At 40.9% G+C, this 18,769-nt stretch overlaps 1 protein-coding gene across 2 annotated transcripts in view; it reads left to right on the forward strand.

Moving 5' to 3' along the window:
- Window positions 1–2,648: 2,648 nt before the first annotated feature.
- Window positions 2,649–18,769, forward strand: part of tusc3 (tumor suppressor candidate 3) — a 44,289-nt gene continuing 28,168 nt past the window's right edge. For both annotated transcript variants that reach the window (XM_086121096.1, XM_086121097.1), the window contains exon 1: window positions 2,649–2,777. In XM_086121096.1, the coding sequence (XP_085977222.1) occupies window positions 2,673–2,777 (105 nt within the window). In that variant the 5' untranslated portion in view covers window positions 2,649–2,672. The remainder of the gene's footprint in view (window positions 2,778–18,769) is intronic.

An 18,769-nucleotide genomic window follows, 5' to 3' on the forward strand; every position in this document is an offset into this window, starting at 1 on the left:
ATCAAATTTTATAAAATCCACATACAAAATATGAAACTTGTCCTAAGACCAAATCTAAAAAAAAAAAATCCGAGAAAAGAATGCAAAAGGTTTCCAAGTCACAGGACTTGGCAACCTTGACATATTTTGGCCCGAAGTGAGAACTAACTCGGGAACACTGGTCTCGTCGTAGTATATTTCTGAGCACTAAAAACAACAACAACAAACTAATCAGAGCACTTCTTCCTTTATACAGCTTGCATTTTTGTGCTTGGAAGAGGGCACACATCACAATTAATTCTGAATTCTCTTTTTGCTACTACCTCTTTTGCCAGTCGCATAGCTTGAATATTGTGTCAGATGTGTAAAATAATACATTCATATGTAAATGACATACTTGACGAGGACACGCACATAACGGGTGGGTGACTGAACAACATGCCAGACTACACGATAGAATATTTTGTTGAGGGAATCAGTGAGAGACAACGAGCATCATATTCATGACTGCCTCACTCCTTCTCTATATGCCTTCTCTTGTTTTTCTGCCTCTCTTCTATTTTTTTATACTCACCTCTCACACTGTCCCTCTTCAACCACCTCAACCTCTCTTAACGCTTCGCCCGCAATCCCACCCTTTTCCAATATCTCACCCCTCCGCACTCCCTCCTTTTTGATGTTGTGCTTGCTCAACCGCTTTCACTCTCAATAAACATTATGCTGTCTTTCGGGAGACATTTTTCTAAAGGCTTTGTCATATTTTTCAGAAGGGAGCAACTGACCTCAAATGCAGTCACCTGGTCCTGTGCCAGCGCCATGACATCACCGACCCCACGTCTTTCTCTTGCCTCCATGTCCCGAGGCTTCTTCTTGTATTTTAAAACACAATAAACAGTTTCTGTCCCTTAATTGTGTCTGTCATTTACTTGGCATGTTCCCCCAAGGTGCTTGCTCACATATGCAAATGTTCCAGAATCATAATTTCAGTGCCAAAATTCTTCATCAGAAACAAAGACGTCGAAGCAATTTACTTACTTCTCTTATGGAAATGTGGAAAATTATAAATGAAAGGAACAATGATACACGCGTATACAGCATGGTGTAAACTGGTTAGTGAAAACAAAAGCTGCCTTTGGATACCTAGAAACATACTCTTTATTCCATCTAGAAAATATAACGTGGTGCAACAGTGTTGGTAGCTTCTCTGCATAATTTGTCATCACAGTGAGACTTTTCAAGGCTTTGGGTGCAAAGGATAAAACCAATGAATTATTTCAGTGATAGTAATCAACGCAGTACTGATTTGTACAAAGAAGTTGTAATGCCTTCATAATTTATGTTGAAGTACGCTGTTTAATGCAACTTTGATGAGTGGTTCGTGTACATATTATCCCTCAAAGTTAAGAGGCTCGGGGTTAAAATCCAGGCTCAGGTCTTCCTCTCTGGAATTTCCCGTGGGCGGAGACAGAAATTTTTTCATTAGGGTGTCCAGGGTGACACAATATTTTACTGAAGGGTGGCCATGTGTAAATTCGCATGTGCGTAACCCCATCTGTAACTGGGGCTCGTACACAGCCACGTTGCACCGCTCTTCTTTCATACGTAATACCACAGCAATACCAAACGAAGCAAAGAAACGTCGACACTGCCGGAAATGTGAGAGAAGAAGAAGCGTTTTGGGTAGCGTTGTCTTTGGGTCCTCCATGTTTTAAGCGTTGAAGATTGTGTTGGAAGGCGCAGAAAAAGAGCGAAGCAAAGAAGGCTAAAAAAGCTGCTCCATTGTAGCCTTTAGAGACTCCATGGAAACAAGGGCAGATTTGAAGGCTGGTTCTCGAAGGATGTGTGAATTTGGACACTCGTATGTGGTGGAGTCGCACCGTGACTTCACGTGGCTGCCTTTTCAGCGCTTGGAAGATTCTGCCTATCAAGATTTCCACAGATATTAAGCCTGTCCAAATTTGCCATGGTGTATGAAGTCGACATGAGGGCAAGCCTCTGAAATGCCCAGCCGACAAATTTTTCTTTAGAGGACCCAGACTGTGAATTTGGACAAAACCTGAGAATCCATTTTTTATCATACCATCACTGGTTGGGGTTTCATTAAATAAAATGCACATTTAGAAATGTGCTCAACACACTCTGATAATAGAAGCAGGATCAAGTCTAATAAAAAAGTCTGTTACTGATCTTAACTTACGAGATAATGTTATTTTATTATCCATTGCTTTGCTTTTGTGCACAATCTCACAGTCTACTTTTATGTCATGCGATGATACCTAGGTAACAGCCACTATGAGTGTTCAACTGCCACAGACGGCAGACACCATTTTGCACACTGTGATTGATGGCCCATTCATTCAAATCAGATCAAAAAATCACAATGACACAAAAATCTTTCAATTCTAATTCTTACATTCCTGCTCGTATTATGAATGTATCGGGCAAGGTTATGTACGTGTTTACATCACATCACATAACTCTAATACAGCGGTCTAAAATATAAAACCTATTTTGGGCTAAAAAAAATTAAAAGTCAACCCAAACTGAATGAGCTGGATGGATGGAAGAATAATTATTTTAAAAAACTTCAATACCCAGAAGCGTTTGCGAGTAAAAATACTCACGCCAATTGGTCAAAGCAGCGTCCAATTGCTTGTCACAGACGTGTCTCGCTGCCAGAGCATCCTTCCGTCATGGCGACTCTTTGTATGAAATTCTTTAATCACCTCCCTGTTCTGTGTGTTTTCTTCCTTTTGATGCTCTGTCTGCCGTCCGGAGGAGGGCAAAAGAAAAAAGAGGTAACGTCTTAGCCCCCAGGATGCATTTGTTGTTTCGATAGATGATGAAGGTTGAATACGCGGTGGTGCGTCAAGCGAGGTTTAACCGGAAGTACCAATGATACTGTATGACAATTGAACGAGACGAGAAACCATTCATTGGTGCTTCTTATTTAAATATCAGAATTTTAGCTGAACTGTATGTGCTACGGTGTGTTGTATATTGAGCTGTCTGTACTGCTGTCTTCATGATTTTCATCGAATCGTATAGCCCATTGCGAGCAAGATGGTTTGATGGACATATTGTTCATATTACGGAAAAGCACTACAGGATATTACCACTGTCACAGTAAATCAGTTTATTGAGAATAAAAAGAGAAACGTTAACTCTGAAACGGATGAAAAGTGAAAGAGAAAATGTGTATGCACTGGCTTGGTTGTGCTGTCATGTGGCGTTGGATTGCCTGTGTTCTGCAACATTTCAAAGATTAATTGATCTACGTTGGTGACGCTTACTTTTAATCTTATAGGCCACTCCTCCCGGCTAACAAAATACAATTCATTTCCGGTTTCGGCCCTGTTTAGGTGCGTGGTACAGCATATTATTCTTTCTCCACACAGTTATTTAACTGCCCGCTATTTGCAATATAAATTTGCATAGTATTGTAGGGATGAAACAAGTTATTGAGCAATCCGGTTACCTTGATTTCAAAACCCCCACACACACACAAAAAATAAGTAATAGTAAATGCTTGAGAGTTTTTTTTCTGCCTTGGGTATCCATTTGATTGGTTGCATACCAATGCACTAACAGGTTCAATGTCAGGCTTCCGCAGAGTTGCTGATGATCTGATCATTTGAATCAGGTGTGTTGCAACAGGGAGACTTGGAAAACATGCAGGACAGTGGCCCTCCAGGACCTGAGTTTGACACCTATGTTCTAAAAGGTAGCTCCAACCGCAGGCATTGTTACAGTTTTCTATTCATCAAAACATCGTCAATCAAAAACCATCGCATTAAACTTCCCTGCTGCATTGCCTCATCAGTACTGTTCTTCTGAATTAACTTTGCATGTAAATAGAACACTGATTAAGTGTTCAAATAGAATGGAGTGCATAAGGAAGGTATTGACAAAACACTTCATGTGTACATACATAATTGATTGAACAAGTTAACAAAGTGAATATGTTAAGAGTGATTTGAAAGTTGAAAGAAAAACAATGAACTAATAAATCCACGCAGTGACTACTCGCTATTCGAAAAGGATTTAGAAACGGAGTACCGTATTTTCACGACTATAAGGCGCCATTAAAAGTCTAAAATCTTCTCCAAAATGGACAGGACGCCTTATGATGCGGAGCGTCTTGTCTATGTGCTGAGTTCCAAAACCTGACTAACAGCCGACACGCTGTTTATATAGAGAAAAGGCGGAAGTGACTGTGGACAGGCATGCGGCAAAGAAGTCGGCCAATCAGTGAAGGGTGGGCGTGTATATATATACACATATGGAGAGCGAGAGAGAGAAAAGGCAGATGTGAGTGAGGACAGGCATGCGGGGAAGAAGTCCGCCAATGAGTGAAGGGTGGGCGTGTAAGTGGACGCTAAAGGGACGCCCCAAGCAGGTACCAACACCTGTATAGAGTGTGGCTATGTGCATTGTTGCAAAACAACTTCGGTTTTGGTTTCTAAGAACCCCCGAAATTAAATTCTACAAAGAGACACGCCTACGAAGCTCAGTTCAAACTTCAAGCCATCGGTTATGCTTTTGGCATGCGTGCCCATCTCACAGCAGCGGTGAAAAACCAAGTCAAGCAAATTAACTCTGAGCTTGCCGTTATTCCCGGAGGCTTTACTAAAGAACTCCAACCGCTGGACATCGGCATCAACCGGGCGTTCAAAGTAAAGTTGCGAACGGCATGGGAACAATGAATGATCGATGGCAAACACAACTTTACAAAGAGTGAGAGGCAGCGCCGGGCGAGTTACGCCACAATTTGCGAATGGATTGTGGCTGCTTGGACGAACGTGTCTGCTTGCACTGTTGTTCGAGTTTTTGGCAAAGCCGGCATCATTTCTGTGGAGCCACACGGCAATGAGAGTGACTGACAACGAGAGGGAACACGACGTTTTTGATGGATTACCGGTACTTGCACAATTGTTCAATTCTGATACAGAGGATGAGGACTTTGATGGATTTCTGGGTGATGATTGATTGAAAAACGTGAGTACATTGTACGATGGCTAAATAAAATACAACGGAACTCAGTTTTCCGTTGCCTTTTTAAAAACGTGTTTTTAGCTTGTATCTGTATGTCTTGGCATGCTACCGTATGCTACAAGCTAACGTGTTTTTAGCGTGCGCGCATGCATGCCGTATGTTTAAGCTGGCGTATGTTTTACCACTTTAAAATTGCGCCCAATAATACAGTGCGTTTTGTCTATGTGTAAAATACAGAAATAGCACCCATTAACAAGTACGTAAAAGTAGACAACGGTGCGTAATAGCACTCTGGATAATACTATAAGTAACTAAGGGCACCATGTTGTCTATGCTTCATTCAGTAGGAAAACTAGACCTTATGAATGCACTGGATAATAACAGCATTAAATGCGTAAAATACGTTTATGCATGAAACACCGTAATGTAGAAAGTCATCATAGCACCCAAATTGAGCAAATAAACCTATAACATTAGTAGCTAAAAATGCACTCTAAAAACCTTAGAAACATCGAGGTGGAAAAACATTCTGTCAATCATGCATGCCCTTTATGTTCCTGATTATAAAATGGCCACAAGAAGGCACCTTGGTATCGGTGACTGGTATTGGCCGCCAATGTAAGTACCCGATGCGTTGGGCCCATCCCTCGAAAAACTTTAGTCAGTTTTGTCTGTTATTATTATTATTCATTACTTGCAGTCATAGTATGAATAACCTGTAATTGACGTAGTTAAGCTTCAGAAGTGCATATCAAACGAGTAGCCCATCATATCCATCAGTACCCAAGAAGTAGCTCTCAGTAAAAGAAAAAGCGTTGAGTATAACACTTCCTCTCGAGCGAGAGTGGTCTTTCACTGCTTGCCATTTGAGAAAAGAGAACCTACTGAGTGAGTGCCAGCCAATTTAAAGCATTCTGACTGATTTTGCAAGTTACTTATAGTATTATCCAGAGTGCTATTACTCACCGTTGTCTACTTTTACGTACTTGTATGTCAGTCGACTTTCTGTGAACAGTAAAAGACTTAATGTGGCAACTCAAGATGTTGCATTTTAAAAGAGAAAACATTTCAATCCCGCATCCTATGAATGTAGCGGGCTCGGACGATGACAAAGAAGTGGCGAGTGAATAGTGACAATGTACAGTCACAATGAGCAATTTCAGGAGCTTTGATGCCTAACAGTACCTACACAGTAATAAAGTTGATGGTGTTTTATTAAGAGGGTGGATGCAGGTGAATTTACCTTCTGGCCTGCTGCAAATGATACTTTTGCAAGTCCACTAATCGGAATAATATATCAGTCATAGAATATTGTACCAGCAAGCATATGTTCATAAATAAAAATGCCGCTTTCAAAATAGAAGCAGAATAATGTACCGTATTTTCACGACCATTCGGCGCACCGTATGGTTGGGCGCAGTCTCATTAATGGGTGCTATTTCTGTATTTTACACATAGACAAAACGCACTTTATTATTGGGCGCAATTTTAAAGTGGTAAAACATACGCCAGCTTAAACATACGGCATGCATGCGCGCACGCTAAAAACACGTTAGCTTGAAGCATACGGTAGCATGCCAAGACATACAGATACAAGCTAAAAACACGTTTTTAAAAAGGCAAAGGAAGCAAAACTGAGTTCCGTTGTATTTTATTTAGCCATCGTACAATGTACTCACGTTTTTCGATCAATCATCACCCAGAAATCCATCTAAGTCCTCATCCTCTGTATCAGAATTGAACAATTGTGCAAGTACCGGTAATCCATCAAAAACGCAGTGTTCCCTCTCGTTGTCAGTCACTCTCGTTGCCATGTGGCTCCACAGAAATGATGCCGGCTTTGCCAAAAACTCGAACAACAGTGCAAGCAGACACGTTCGTCCAAGCAGCCACAATCCATTCGCAAATTGTGGCGTAACTCGCCCGGCGCTGCCTCTCACTCTTTGTAAAGTTGTGTTTGCCATCGATCATTCATTGTTCCCATGCCGTTCGCAACTTTACTTTGAACGCCCGGTTGATGCCGATGGCCAGCGGTTGGAGTTCTTTAGTCAAGCCTCCGGGAATAACGGCAAGCTCAGTTCATTTGCTTGACTTGGTTTTTCACCGCTGCTGTGAGATGGGCACGCATGCCAAAAGCATAACCGATGGCTTGAAGTTTGAACTGAGCTTCGTAGGCGTGTCTCTTTGTAGAATTTATTTTCGGGGGTTCTTAGAAACCAAAACCGAAGTTGTTTTGCAACAATGCACATAGCCACACTCTATACAGGTGTTGGTACCTGCTTGTGGCGTCCCTTTAGCGTCCACTTACACGCCCACCCTTCACTCATTGGCGGACTTCTTCCCCGCATGCCTGTCGTCACTCACGTCTGCCTTTTCTCTCTCTCTCTCTCCATATATGTATATATACACGCCCACCCTTCACTGATTGGCCGACTTCTTTGCCGCATGCCTGTCCACAGTCACTTCCGCCTTTTCTCTATATAAACAGCGTGTCGGCTGTCAGTCAGGTTTTGGAACTCAGCGCATACACAAGACGCTCTGCATCTTAAGGCGTCCTGTCCATTTTGGAGAAAATTTAAGACTTTTAATGGCGCCTTATAGTCGTGAAAATACGGTACATCGATTAATACAGGTTTTTTTCTATTTCTTGACCTCTGGTCTGACTTTAGGGTGCAGTAACAACTATGGATGTAATGATAATGACGATATTTTTTTTCCCTCCTTGCCTAGTGTACAGCACTTTGTACGCAGCGATGGCTGTTTGAAAGTGCTCTATAAATACAGTTGAGTTGAGTTGAGTGTTTACTTTTCTCAACTAAGATCTCGGGGCGCTGTACATACAGCGAGTACCAACAGGCCCTTCACACTGTATCCCATGTTCGTCATTGTTTTTCATGTTTCTTGTGCAGAGCGTGCCGGTTAAGTCCAAATTACCCCATGGGGATGAATAAAGTTTCCTGAATCTGAATGGCGATATTGAAATTGCTGCAAAATTGTCATGTCATGTTATGGTATTAATCCCAGCCCATCTTTGTCAAAATAAACAAAAATCATTACTTTTCACATGCTTCATCCGAATACAGCATTGTGAAATACATATACCATGGTTATATACGCCGCTGTGCCAATTTGAATGCATGACACACATCATGAGGTTCATATTGTGATATCGGACATGACGTTTGGGTGTCATTAGATCCCTAGTAATAACGTATGAGAGGAGAATTGTTCTTGACAAAAGCGTACCGAAGGAAGATGGTCATGGTGGACAGGCCGAGTGTGCTGAAAATGGCCACAAATGTTTTTGATTTTGGAAGTTTGATGTCTACTGACAGGAGATCCTTTGCAAGGAGTCATCCAAGATTTATGTAGGTATGGGTAATAGCTTAAGATAAAATTGAGTCCAAAGGGAAAAGGTGAGAGTTCGTCATTGAGATTCTAACAGACAGCAGAAAAGAAATGAAACAAACTTTTGAAAAGGGACTTCGGGCAGCAGTGCTAGACCCTTGCCTCTCTAAATCCTGTCGTATACCCCTCAGGAAATGGAGGATATAGTCATGGAGGGTGAAGAATAGTTACAGCCCTTCAACACTTGCTCGTTCATCACCTCAACTTTGCTAGATATTATATCTGGCTTTTTGTGTTTCTGTCTTAAAGCTGACTGCTGCACAAATAAAGAACCAATGTAAGCACTTCCTATATTGAGGCGTCCGGAGTCAGCAAGGGGCAAAGAGAGGACAGAATATCCAAGGCAGCGAGTCAGATGCAAGTAGAATTATGGATATCTTGAGACTTGTATATTTACAAAGTGACAGAGTTTGCAAAGTACTGTTCCTAATACTGCTCCCAGGGACCAGTATAATCGTTAAAATAAAGCTCTAATAAACTACAGAGTAAGGCTTTCATTTTCAGGTCATAGGCCAAGCAACCTGCTGAGTTGGCTTTGAAATTTTTCACACTGTGCAAGCACTATCGACTGACTCTTAGTTTCATCTGTGACCTGTACTTAATTGAGTGTTTTCCTTGCCCTTTATACAGTGGTGGGCAATTATTTTCCCGGGGGGGCCAAATGAGAAGCAGAAAATATTGTGGAGGGCCGGGCCAAAAGTTAGAAATAGAAAATAAAGAAGATAGCACAATGTCTTTGTATGCCAGTAATAATGTAACATTCTCCTCCACCATCACACTCAGCACCGGTTCTCCTCAAGGATGTGTACTGAGCCCCCTGTTGTTCACGCTCTACCCATTTGACTGCTCTCCGACTCTTATTAGCGGTCCAGTTTGCGGAAAGTTTTTAACATGATAACAATCAAACCATTCTAGGAAATGTTCATTTACTCGAACCACAAGCAATTCACTCTGAGCATGGAAATGGCCAGAATCGGACTGAGTAAGAATCGCTTCCTTGTTTTTCAAAGTCTCGTAGATTTGAGTCTTTCTGACTCCAGGCGTCTCCTGAATGTTTCGTACTTTGTTACCCGCTTTGTTTAATCAGATACATATCAGATACATATCACTTTCCCTTCCATGGTCATTACTCTCTCCCTCTTTCTTCGTCTTCCCCTCCCTCCCTGTGCTCTGCAACTTGAAGTAACTGCGCCACCTGGTGTTGAAATACCTGTCATTACAAGTCCAAACGAAATGAATGCAATCAAACCGTAATTGTGCACCAATCTTCGGCGGGCCGGATTAAAAAGACCAGCGGGCTGGATCCGGCCCGCGGGCCATAGTTTGCCCACCCCTGTGTTAATAGGTACTTTGTTCTCACATTTTTGCTACAGTCCTCATCTATTAAAGGAATACATTATATGTATGCCATTTGCACTCGTAAAAAGTTAATGATTTGTCTATAATTGATAATGTCATTATTTTGTTTAATTTAATAACTTTTAAAATGATTTTAAAATAATATAGCGGGATGGATTAAGGATAAAATATAATAACCATTCATATTACAAAATATGAAAATATAAAGTACATACAAGTACGTAAAAGTAGACAACGGTGAGTAATAGCACTCTGGATAATACTATAAGTAACTAAGGGCACCATGTTGTCTATGCTTCATTCAGTAGGAAAACTAGACCTTATGAATGCACTGGATAATAACAGCATTAAATGCGTAAAATACGTTTATGCATGAAACACCGTAATGTAGAAAGTCATCATAGCACCCAAATTGAGCAAATAAACCTATAACATTAGTAGCTAAAAATGCACTCTAAAAACCTTAGAAACATCGAGGTGGAAAAACATTCTGTCAATCATGCATGCCCTTTATGTTCCTGATTATAAAATGGCCACAAGAAGGCACCTTGGTATCGGTGACTGGTATTGGCCGCCAATGTAAGTACCCGATGCGTTGGGCCCATCCCTCGAAAAACTTTAGTCAGTTTTGTCTGTTATTATTATTATTCATTACTTGCAGTCATAGTATGAATAACCTGTAATTGACGTAGTTAAGCTTCAGAAGTGCATATCAAACGAGTAGCCCATCATATCCATCAGTACCCAAGAAGTAGCTCTCAGTAAAAGAAAAAGCGTTGAGTATAACACTTCCTCTCGAGCGAGAGTGGTGCTATAGGTCTTTCACTGCTTGCCATTTGAGAAAAGAGAACCTACTGAGTGAGTGCCAGCCAATTTAAAGCATTCTGACTGATTTTGCAAGGCTCACAGAATAATGCGTTTTATGACTTTTATGTAAACGCAGAAACCACCAATTGAAAAATTAGACTCTTTTTTTCCATCACACGCAAAAAGTTTGTTTCTAAATTATTCTATTTAAAAAACATCAGAAAATACCCTTTTACGAATATCTACCGTCGTTTATCCGAAACAATGACTTACTAAAATAATTTGACATCAGAAGCACAAAACAGAATTTAATTTGTCAGGTGGTGTTCATTTAATGACAAAATAATTAGCCTTTCAGTGTACCTGTCAATGATGTGAAGTTGCGTATTTCCCAAAATGTCAAACATCTAGCCAACATATTCAAAGGTATCCTGAAATTACTCATTATTTTAGATTAGATGTGGTTGAACTGTTCCAACAGATTGTTGGCAGTTGAAGGGGTTTCAAATCTGTATGGTTGTATTTATCTTACAATTAGTGCAAAGTAGAGGGACAATCAGTAGTTACTTGGATCATCTATGAGACTGGTAAATACATTTACTGTGCCGGTAATTTCCTCTTTCTGTTCAACCTTTGTTATTCAGGTCAGAGGAATCGCCCTTTCACCTTTTAAGACATATAGCTGCAGCCAAGTTTTTAGTCTGTACTTGAGCATCCTCATTTAGACGCTGGTCACTCTGAGACGCCTTCAGATTATGTCACATGATCTACTTATTTTTCCCTATCCTGGGGTCAGTCATGTCTTATGTTTTAATGTATTTTCTTCCTGATGATTGCAAAGAGAGTAGCCCGATTATTCCCATAATTAAACACACCGTTGTCTATCAACAACACATGAAACGATGATTAATTGACATGCTAACGTGCATCTACAAAATGTGTTTTTATTGTGCTTGTTTATGTCTCACCATCCCTCAGGGGATTTGAATCCAATCAAAAAGGAACACGGTAGACGTTTTGGGTGTGCTTTGTCACTTCGACAATGTTTAGGAAGCCGACTTGCACCTCCACTAGTCCCCATTTCCTTGTTTTGGGGCTAAAAGTCTTTCCAAGCTGAGCTGCTTCCGCCCCCGCCTTAAAGTCCATTTTCGAGACAAGGCAGTGACTGTGATTGTGATGTGTGGAAAACTTGAATTGTGGATTTGTGGGTGCTGTTGTGAATGTTCACTTATCACCCGCACTTCAGCATCAGTTGCTTATTTTACAAAATGAAGGACAGAATCTCCTTTCACGACTTTTTCCTCTCCATTCCTTCTTCTGCCTCAGTTTCTTTTGTCTGTTGTGAAACGGTCTTTTTTAGTATTCCACCGTCTCGCTCCTCTCTTATGCATGCATGCCAATTCTCAGTCAGTCTCTGTTGATTCTCTCCATCCCTTTCTGCTCATTAAAATACATTTGTATGTTTCAAGTGTTCAAGAGATGAATATTGCATCGCATCCCTTCATTCCCTCACTTTAGTGACAATCCAAGTCAAGCTACAGCTAAAAAGCGGCAGTAATTCAAGCGTGATTTGTTTGGATCGTACTCATTAGGTGTACTTGTGTGAATTATTGATGTAGTAGTACCATGGTTGTTCTCTGAGTGACTGATGGCTTCCAAGATACTTTACTCCTCTCTTATTCCTCCCTCTCACCCATGTTATGTCCAAAGACAAGAAACATGTTACCATTCTCACCTTTCCATAGGAAATGCTTTATGCGCTGTAGTGCAGATGAGTGTGGCTTAACTTTGTTGAAATGAATGATCATGAAACACCTCCGATAAGATTTTATCTATCACCCGGAGGCTGTACTTTGCAGCGTCTTTGCAGTGTACCGTCCCCCTCCTTAACAAGTACTTCTGGTTGAGAGATGATGAAGCAAATATTGTGTATCAAGAAAAATGGCATCCAAACGCGTTTTGGTTACATCGGTTGTATTGTAAAGCACGTTTCTGATCGCTCATGGGACCTATCTGTCTGAGACACCATGACAGCTAAACGCGTGGTGACATACTTGTGTCTTCTTGGCCCGCAGAAAGCGGAGCCGTGACGTAGCGCCGTTGAAAGGTGAATCTGGATGTAGATTGGCGGCCGCTGGCAGTACCTGCTCGCACGGGTTTGCGGTCTATGAAAAAGCGATGGATATCTCAATGACAAGCAACAAAAACAAAGCACTACTTTTGCGTGCCTAAAACTGTTCTGTAGAATGTGGAGGTTATTTTAATCTCTGCGGATTGAGGCATACACAGTAATTGCGTTGACCTTGCATTCACCATGAGTACAAAAAAAAACATTTTTACACTTGCGTTGAGGACTATTTATTCTGCATGAGGAGGTCTGCTCGTAATTCTATCCAGTGTTACAAAAAAACACAGGCGCTGTATGTTCTTTTACTATCACGGGGTCACCTTTCGGATTATTTTAATGGACGCATGGAATGCATAGCAGCGTCCTGAAATGTTTTACCAATGGAAAAATGTGCACAAATGCTGTCCGCGTACAAAATCTAAAGCAACCATCTTACTCACACTGCTGAAACCAGAAGTTAAGCATCAACAACACGGAAAAAGAGGGTAACTTTAAACCATAATGTCTCAAACAGTGTCTGTATTGGTGGGACCATTAAAACATATGCACCTGCACAAACGCGACCCGATGAAAATCTTATTGGCACACGCTGACAAACAAGTCACAGTTGTGACCAATTTGGTTGCAGACTCCAGTTCTGAATTCAGAAAACTAAAACAGCTGAGACGAATTGGATGCACTGTTTTGTTATTGTTTTTCATAAAGTATTGGTGATGTCTCAGATGAGGACTCAGTAGCAGACACCCAAAATCAAGTGACTCGGACTAAGGTGCACCAAAATATAATATCTTATGGTATTCTTACTCCATACCGTTGCAAACAACTGACAAATGCATTGAAATTGCCAGTAATAAAGACAAGCTTGTTTTTCAAATTATAGCTGAATTTAACATTGTGTGATTATTATATAGTATATTCCGAAAACAATGGGGGGAAAACACAGATAGTATAAGTGGTAAAAAGGCTATGAATAAACTATGACACGCCGGCAGCTGCGACATCCTCAGCATCCCTTTACTCACTTTTATGGGCTGCTTGTGGCTTCCCTCCTGCATGAGTCACTGCTGCCCTCTCCTCTCTGTGCTGCTCTTTTTCTGATGAAAACATTAAAAAATATACACACCCTAACAGTTAGTTCTCCTGGCGGGTTTACACCAAATTGATGCAACCTGCTTTGTGTTGGGCACCTGTGGTGAAGCGTCCTCAGCACCACAAGTAATCCTCGGTTTGTGTCATGCTGCTTTCAGTTCAATGGCAGGCAAAATCTGTGTACTGTACTTGTATGTACCGTTTTATGGTCAATACATCGTGGAAAACCTCTGAAGTCATACATTTTGGAATCTGGCCTTTGGAAAAATACGTTTCGACAGCCACAAAACATTTGAACCACGTTCTTGTATGACATTACTTGATAGTTCTGCAAGCATAATGATCTTTTGCTTTTTCCTTGGCTTTATATGGCTATTTATTTTTTTGCAACATTTATTCTGAAAAATTAGACTGGCGCCATGGATGACTTTTACCTACCGTCCTTCGTACCTCACAGGTGGTAAATTCAGATGGCATCAAATGATTAACATTGAATGCACTGGACAGGGTTTTTCTTGGCTCAAATTGAGGCAGAGGTGATCCCTGCATGTCTTCTGTAAATTCAACTGACTCACCTTCCTTTTCTGTACTTTAAGAGTTGCAATAAGAATATCATGTGAAAGCATTCGTTTATTCAAACTTGCATAATAAAGGCCGCTTCTGAGAAGTCACAAACTCGTAAGGATTCATAAAGTGCACTCACTAGTACTGTGATGTGAAAAAGTGCAGTATAAAAAAAAGTCAAACAACTGACCACTGTGTATGACTTAAAATGAGCTAATAAAGCTAACAGGGCTAACGTCACCCGGCCATAAATCAGAAGTGAAGATCGTGTCCGTATTTCCTTCTGTCAGGGTATCCTGATGATGATATCTCCTGTTTCGGAAGCCTAATGTCGAATACGTTTGACGTTATGTTTCACAAAGGCTTTGACGTCTGACTAGAAATGATGTCACACATCTATATTGTCAATTATTTCCGATGAAAATATACCAATATTCAGGTGATCAACCGGTGTCCCCGAATGGCTTTTGTTCCAAGTCCCTATGGCTAGTCTTGTCTGCTCTGACGTCCTCCCTGTCCCCGTTTCTCATGTGACTTTTCCAAAATAAGATCTTTAAGATAGTTTACTGGTTTCACTAAAAGCCCATGGTTAGCCATTCTGTGTTGTGCTCAGTCACGCCACCTTCTCCAAATTATTCTTGGGCACCAAAGAAAAAACACCATTCTTTTATCCACTTTATCCTTTACCATCAATCACTTCTACTGACCTCATCACCTTTGCATCCTTCAGCCCTTACTTTGCAGCCCTGTCCCCCAGGCCTTTACTCCTTTCCTTCTTTCGTCCTGCCTGTTGCACATAGCCCCAACACCCCTTTCCTAAAAGGGGACAAATGTCAAGCGTGACTATATAGCTGATATGATGAGTGAGTGTGATTTCCTATTTTGCACACTATCTCTCGGGTGTGTGTGTGCGCGCGCGTGTGTGTGTGTGTGTGTGTGCGCGTGTGTGTGTGTGTGTGATCAGGATTGTATATTTGTGTGTGTCTGGCTTTTGGCTGATAAGACGTCACACTCTTATCCTCCCAGACAGCCTTGTGTTACTGCGGCACTTCATAGACTGAACACACACACACACTAAAACTTTCACTCAGCTTCACATCAAAATTCATAACTACACTTTGACACACACTACCACAGGCAGTCACAAACACACAGGGCTGACTGCAATGTTTGATTGAAAGGTTTAACGTGGATCAATATTGTAACGCTGTGTATAGGGGGTTGTAGTGGGTGTCCATGTTGCCTGTCACAGTTAAATGTTAAATCTTCTATTAAACGATGGCACAAAGCTTCTTAACACTCTGCGTAAGGCTTTAAACCAGGGGTCCCCAACCGCCGGTCCGCGGACCGGTGCCGGTCCGCAGGGCATTTGGTGCCAGGCCGCACAGAAAGAACTTGCCTTAATTCCGTTTTATTTATTTCGGAATACGAAAGATGTTTTATTTTGAAAAATTACCGGATTCTCCGTTACATCTGTCTGTGTCACGCTTGACTCACATCAAGCCACGCTTCTCCGTCACGTGACCGATTACGCTAAAAACAAAACGCTGGAGGTCGCAAAATGAGTTTAAAAAACTGCTGGAAATCGCAAATGACGGCGGCCTTAAAAGTACGTTCGAGACAACTGGATTAAAGTTATGGCTGAATACTCTGAGATCGCCACAATAGCATTGCTATTTCCAACATCCTACCTGTGTGAGGTGGGGGGGTTTCTGCAGCAACGGCGACTAAAACCAAATTACGAAGTAGACTGGACATAAACCACACACTTGAGGTGTCATTGTCTACTATTACCCCGAGATGGGACCGTCTAGTTGCAGAAAATCAAGCTCAGGGCTGTGGTGAGTTGTTATTTTCATGCACTTTGAATTTGTGTTGTATCGTAATTTACATTAAACATTACCATAGCGATCAGTGTTGCGGCCAGATTAGACGCTCCTTGTGTTTATTATTATATTTCGAAAACACCACAGTTTTCATGCAGCTCATACCATATTATTTTGTTGTATTAATCTGCCACATCTTAAATGCCGGTCCCTGAAAATATTGTCTGACATAAACCGGTCCGTGGGTGTGTGTGTGTGTGTGTGTGTGTGTGTGTGTGTGTGTGTGTGTGTGTGTGTGTGTGTGTTTTATATTAACTAAGAAATTTTCTGCTTCTCTCTTTGGTGCTACTTTGGTACATTTTTTTTTGTACTCTCAGGATGGCCTGTGATGGCGACATGCAGGTTCACTCACTGGAATACTCGTATGATCCCCACCTCCACCCCAGTGTTTGTGTTTTTATCACGCAAAGAGCTACTTGACAGTATTCACTGCATTCTGAGGACCTCTTTATACTATCTTCCAAATGCCCAAACAAAAATTGGGAGAAAGGCTTTTGTCTACTCTGCACTCTCACCCTGGAATCTCCTGCAGAATGACTTTAAGCTCTTGAAACAGCTGGCCTTGAATGTTTTTAAATCAAAATTGAAAGAGATGGAAACAGCTTCCTCAGAATGTTAAAGTTTTATCTTGGCTGTTTCAGCAATGTATTCATAGTTATGACTCATAGATAGTTTAGTCAAAAATGTTTTGCTGTGTAAATTGTACTTTGTCTCTCTTTTTATGTGTGTAACTTTGATTTTCTTGGCCAGGGGCCTTGTTTGTCAAAGAGTGTTCAGAACAGTTTTATTTTTCGTTTAGTTAGTTAAATTTGTTACATTTAGGGAGTTTATAAGTACAAACCATTCTGCATTTCAAAAACGTGCAGACAGCTGTCATACATACACCAGTGATGATGCTGCGCTGGAATTTCGGCTAGGAATAAACCGGCCATTTGGAAAGCTCCTGAAATTCCCGATGGCCACCACGCCCCTGCATCCACCCACAGCGATTCTGTAGAATTAATGAATCGTGCATGAATTAATTCCTCTAACATGTCAGGACTCAGTTTGTTTATGCATTGATTGAATGAAATCATTTCCTATTCAGGTAGCTGAATTCATTGTGTGTTCATGCTTCCATCGTGTGTGTGTGTGTGTGTGTGTTAACCTATGGCTCAGGCTATGTTTTTGGAATCCTTTTGTTTCATTTCGGCTTGTGAGTGATGACTGTCGAGTGTGTTGCCGTTCTAGCTGTTGTGGTTTTGTATGTATGCATGGTGAGAGCTGTGCATAAATGTACCTACATCCTTGCGCACAAGTCCATTTTGATGAATCCCATACTTTGAATGTGAATGTGTGTATGCACGCTTCACGCACACGTCTGTAGGTAGGCATGCTTGATAAAAGAGGCCCCTCGTCTCTCTTGAAAAATATATTCTTCATCTCAGAAGGACCAACAGTTTGACTCTGGAACACAATATTTTAATTTTCATCATCTCCTGATTTGACACATCAATTAAGAGTTCCACCATCATTCTGGAACAGATTGTATTGGACCTTTAACATTACACTGTTGTGTAATATTCAAGCCAACATTGGTTATTTGCCTTAATTTGCTTGTTGTCGCACACATTTCAGGATCCAACTGAATGTCTGCGGTTGAAGGCATTGGAATGATGTTGAGATATTAACCATATGCCAATTGCATTTTCTTGTCAGTTTGTCTCTGTGTGTTATTGTTTCCATCTGTCACCTCCATTGAATTACAACAAAACTTCATATTCCGGCTTCAAGTCCCACAAGCTGCCATTCCCAGAAATAACATGAGCTGTCAGTGAAGGGAGGGGATTTGTCATCCTCGCTGGCAAATAACAAATACTTTAAATCAAAGCATTTTTCGACTGCCATTGTCCATACGCCATCCTGCCCATCACCCCCGAGTGGGATGATCTTGTCTAATTTATTTTCTCTTTTTTTTTTTTTAAACATTTTGTGGCCACATACAAATGGAGCTGTGTTTCTGTCAGTGATGCCCAGAAATATCTTTCCGTATTGGGTGTGCGCTCAGTCAAATAGACGTAGCTTTCATCGCATGGTTTGAAGACTACTTAGGAAGAGATAAGAGGGGAGGGAAAAACGGGGATGAGAAAACATAATGCATAGGCAGACACCTACATGTGGAAGAACACCTAATTATAAACGCAACAAAAAAGCAAGAGTGAAACAAAGAGAGAAATGTTAAGACTTGGTTTATAAAAAGAAATCAAAAGCTTGGTTTTAAAATAAATCCACAAAAACAAGGGTCAGTTTGAAAGGCCAGCAGATATGAGAATCCAGACCAGGCATGGCAGTTTTTTTTTAATTTACTTTGCATTATTATCATTATTTATTTATTTATTGTACCTTTCTTGTATATGTTAGCAATAGCATTAGATCAGACTCATAAAAAAAATGTCCATGTGAAAATATGTCATTATTTGTTTATTCGTTAGGCTCCCCATTAGCTGGGCCCTTCCTGGGGCCCTCATGTAAAAAAAATGGTACATAACTTTAAAAACATTATTTTCGAAAGAAA

This window comes from Hippocampus guttulatus, chromosome 9, assembly GCF_054856545.1.
Source record: "Hippocampus guttulatus isolate MCC_2025c chromosome 9, RoL_Hgut_1.0, whole genome shotgun sequence".
Lineage (NCBI taxonomy): Eukaryota > Metazoa > Chordata > Actinopteri > Syngnathiformes > Syngnathidae > Hippocampus > Hippocampus guttulatus.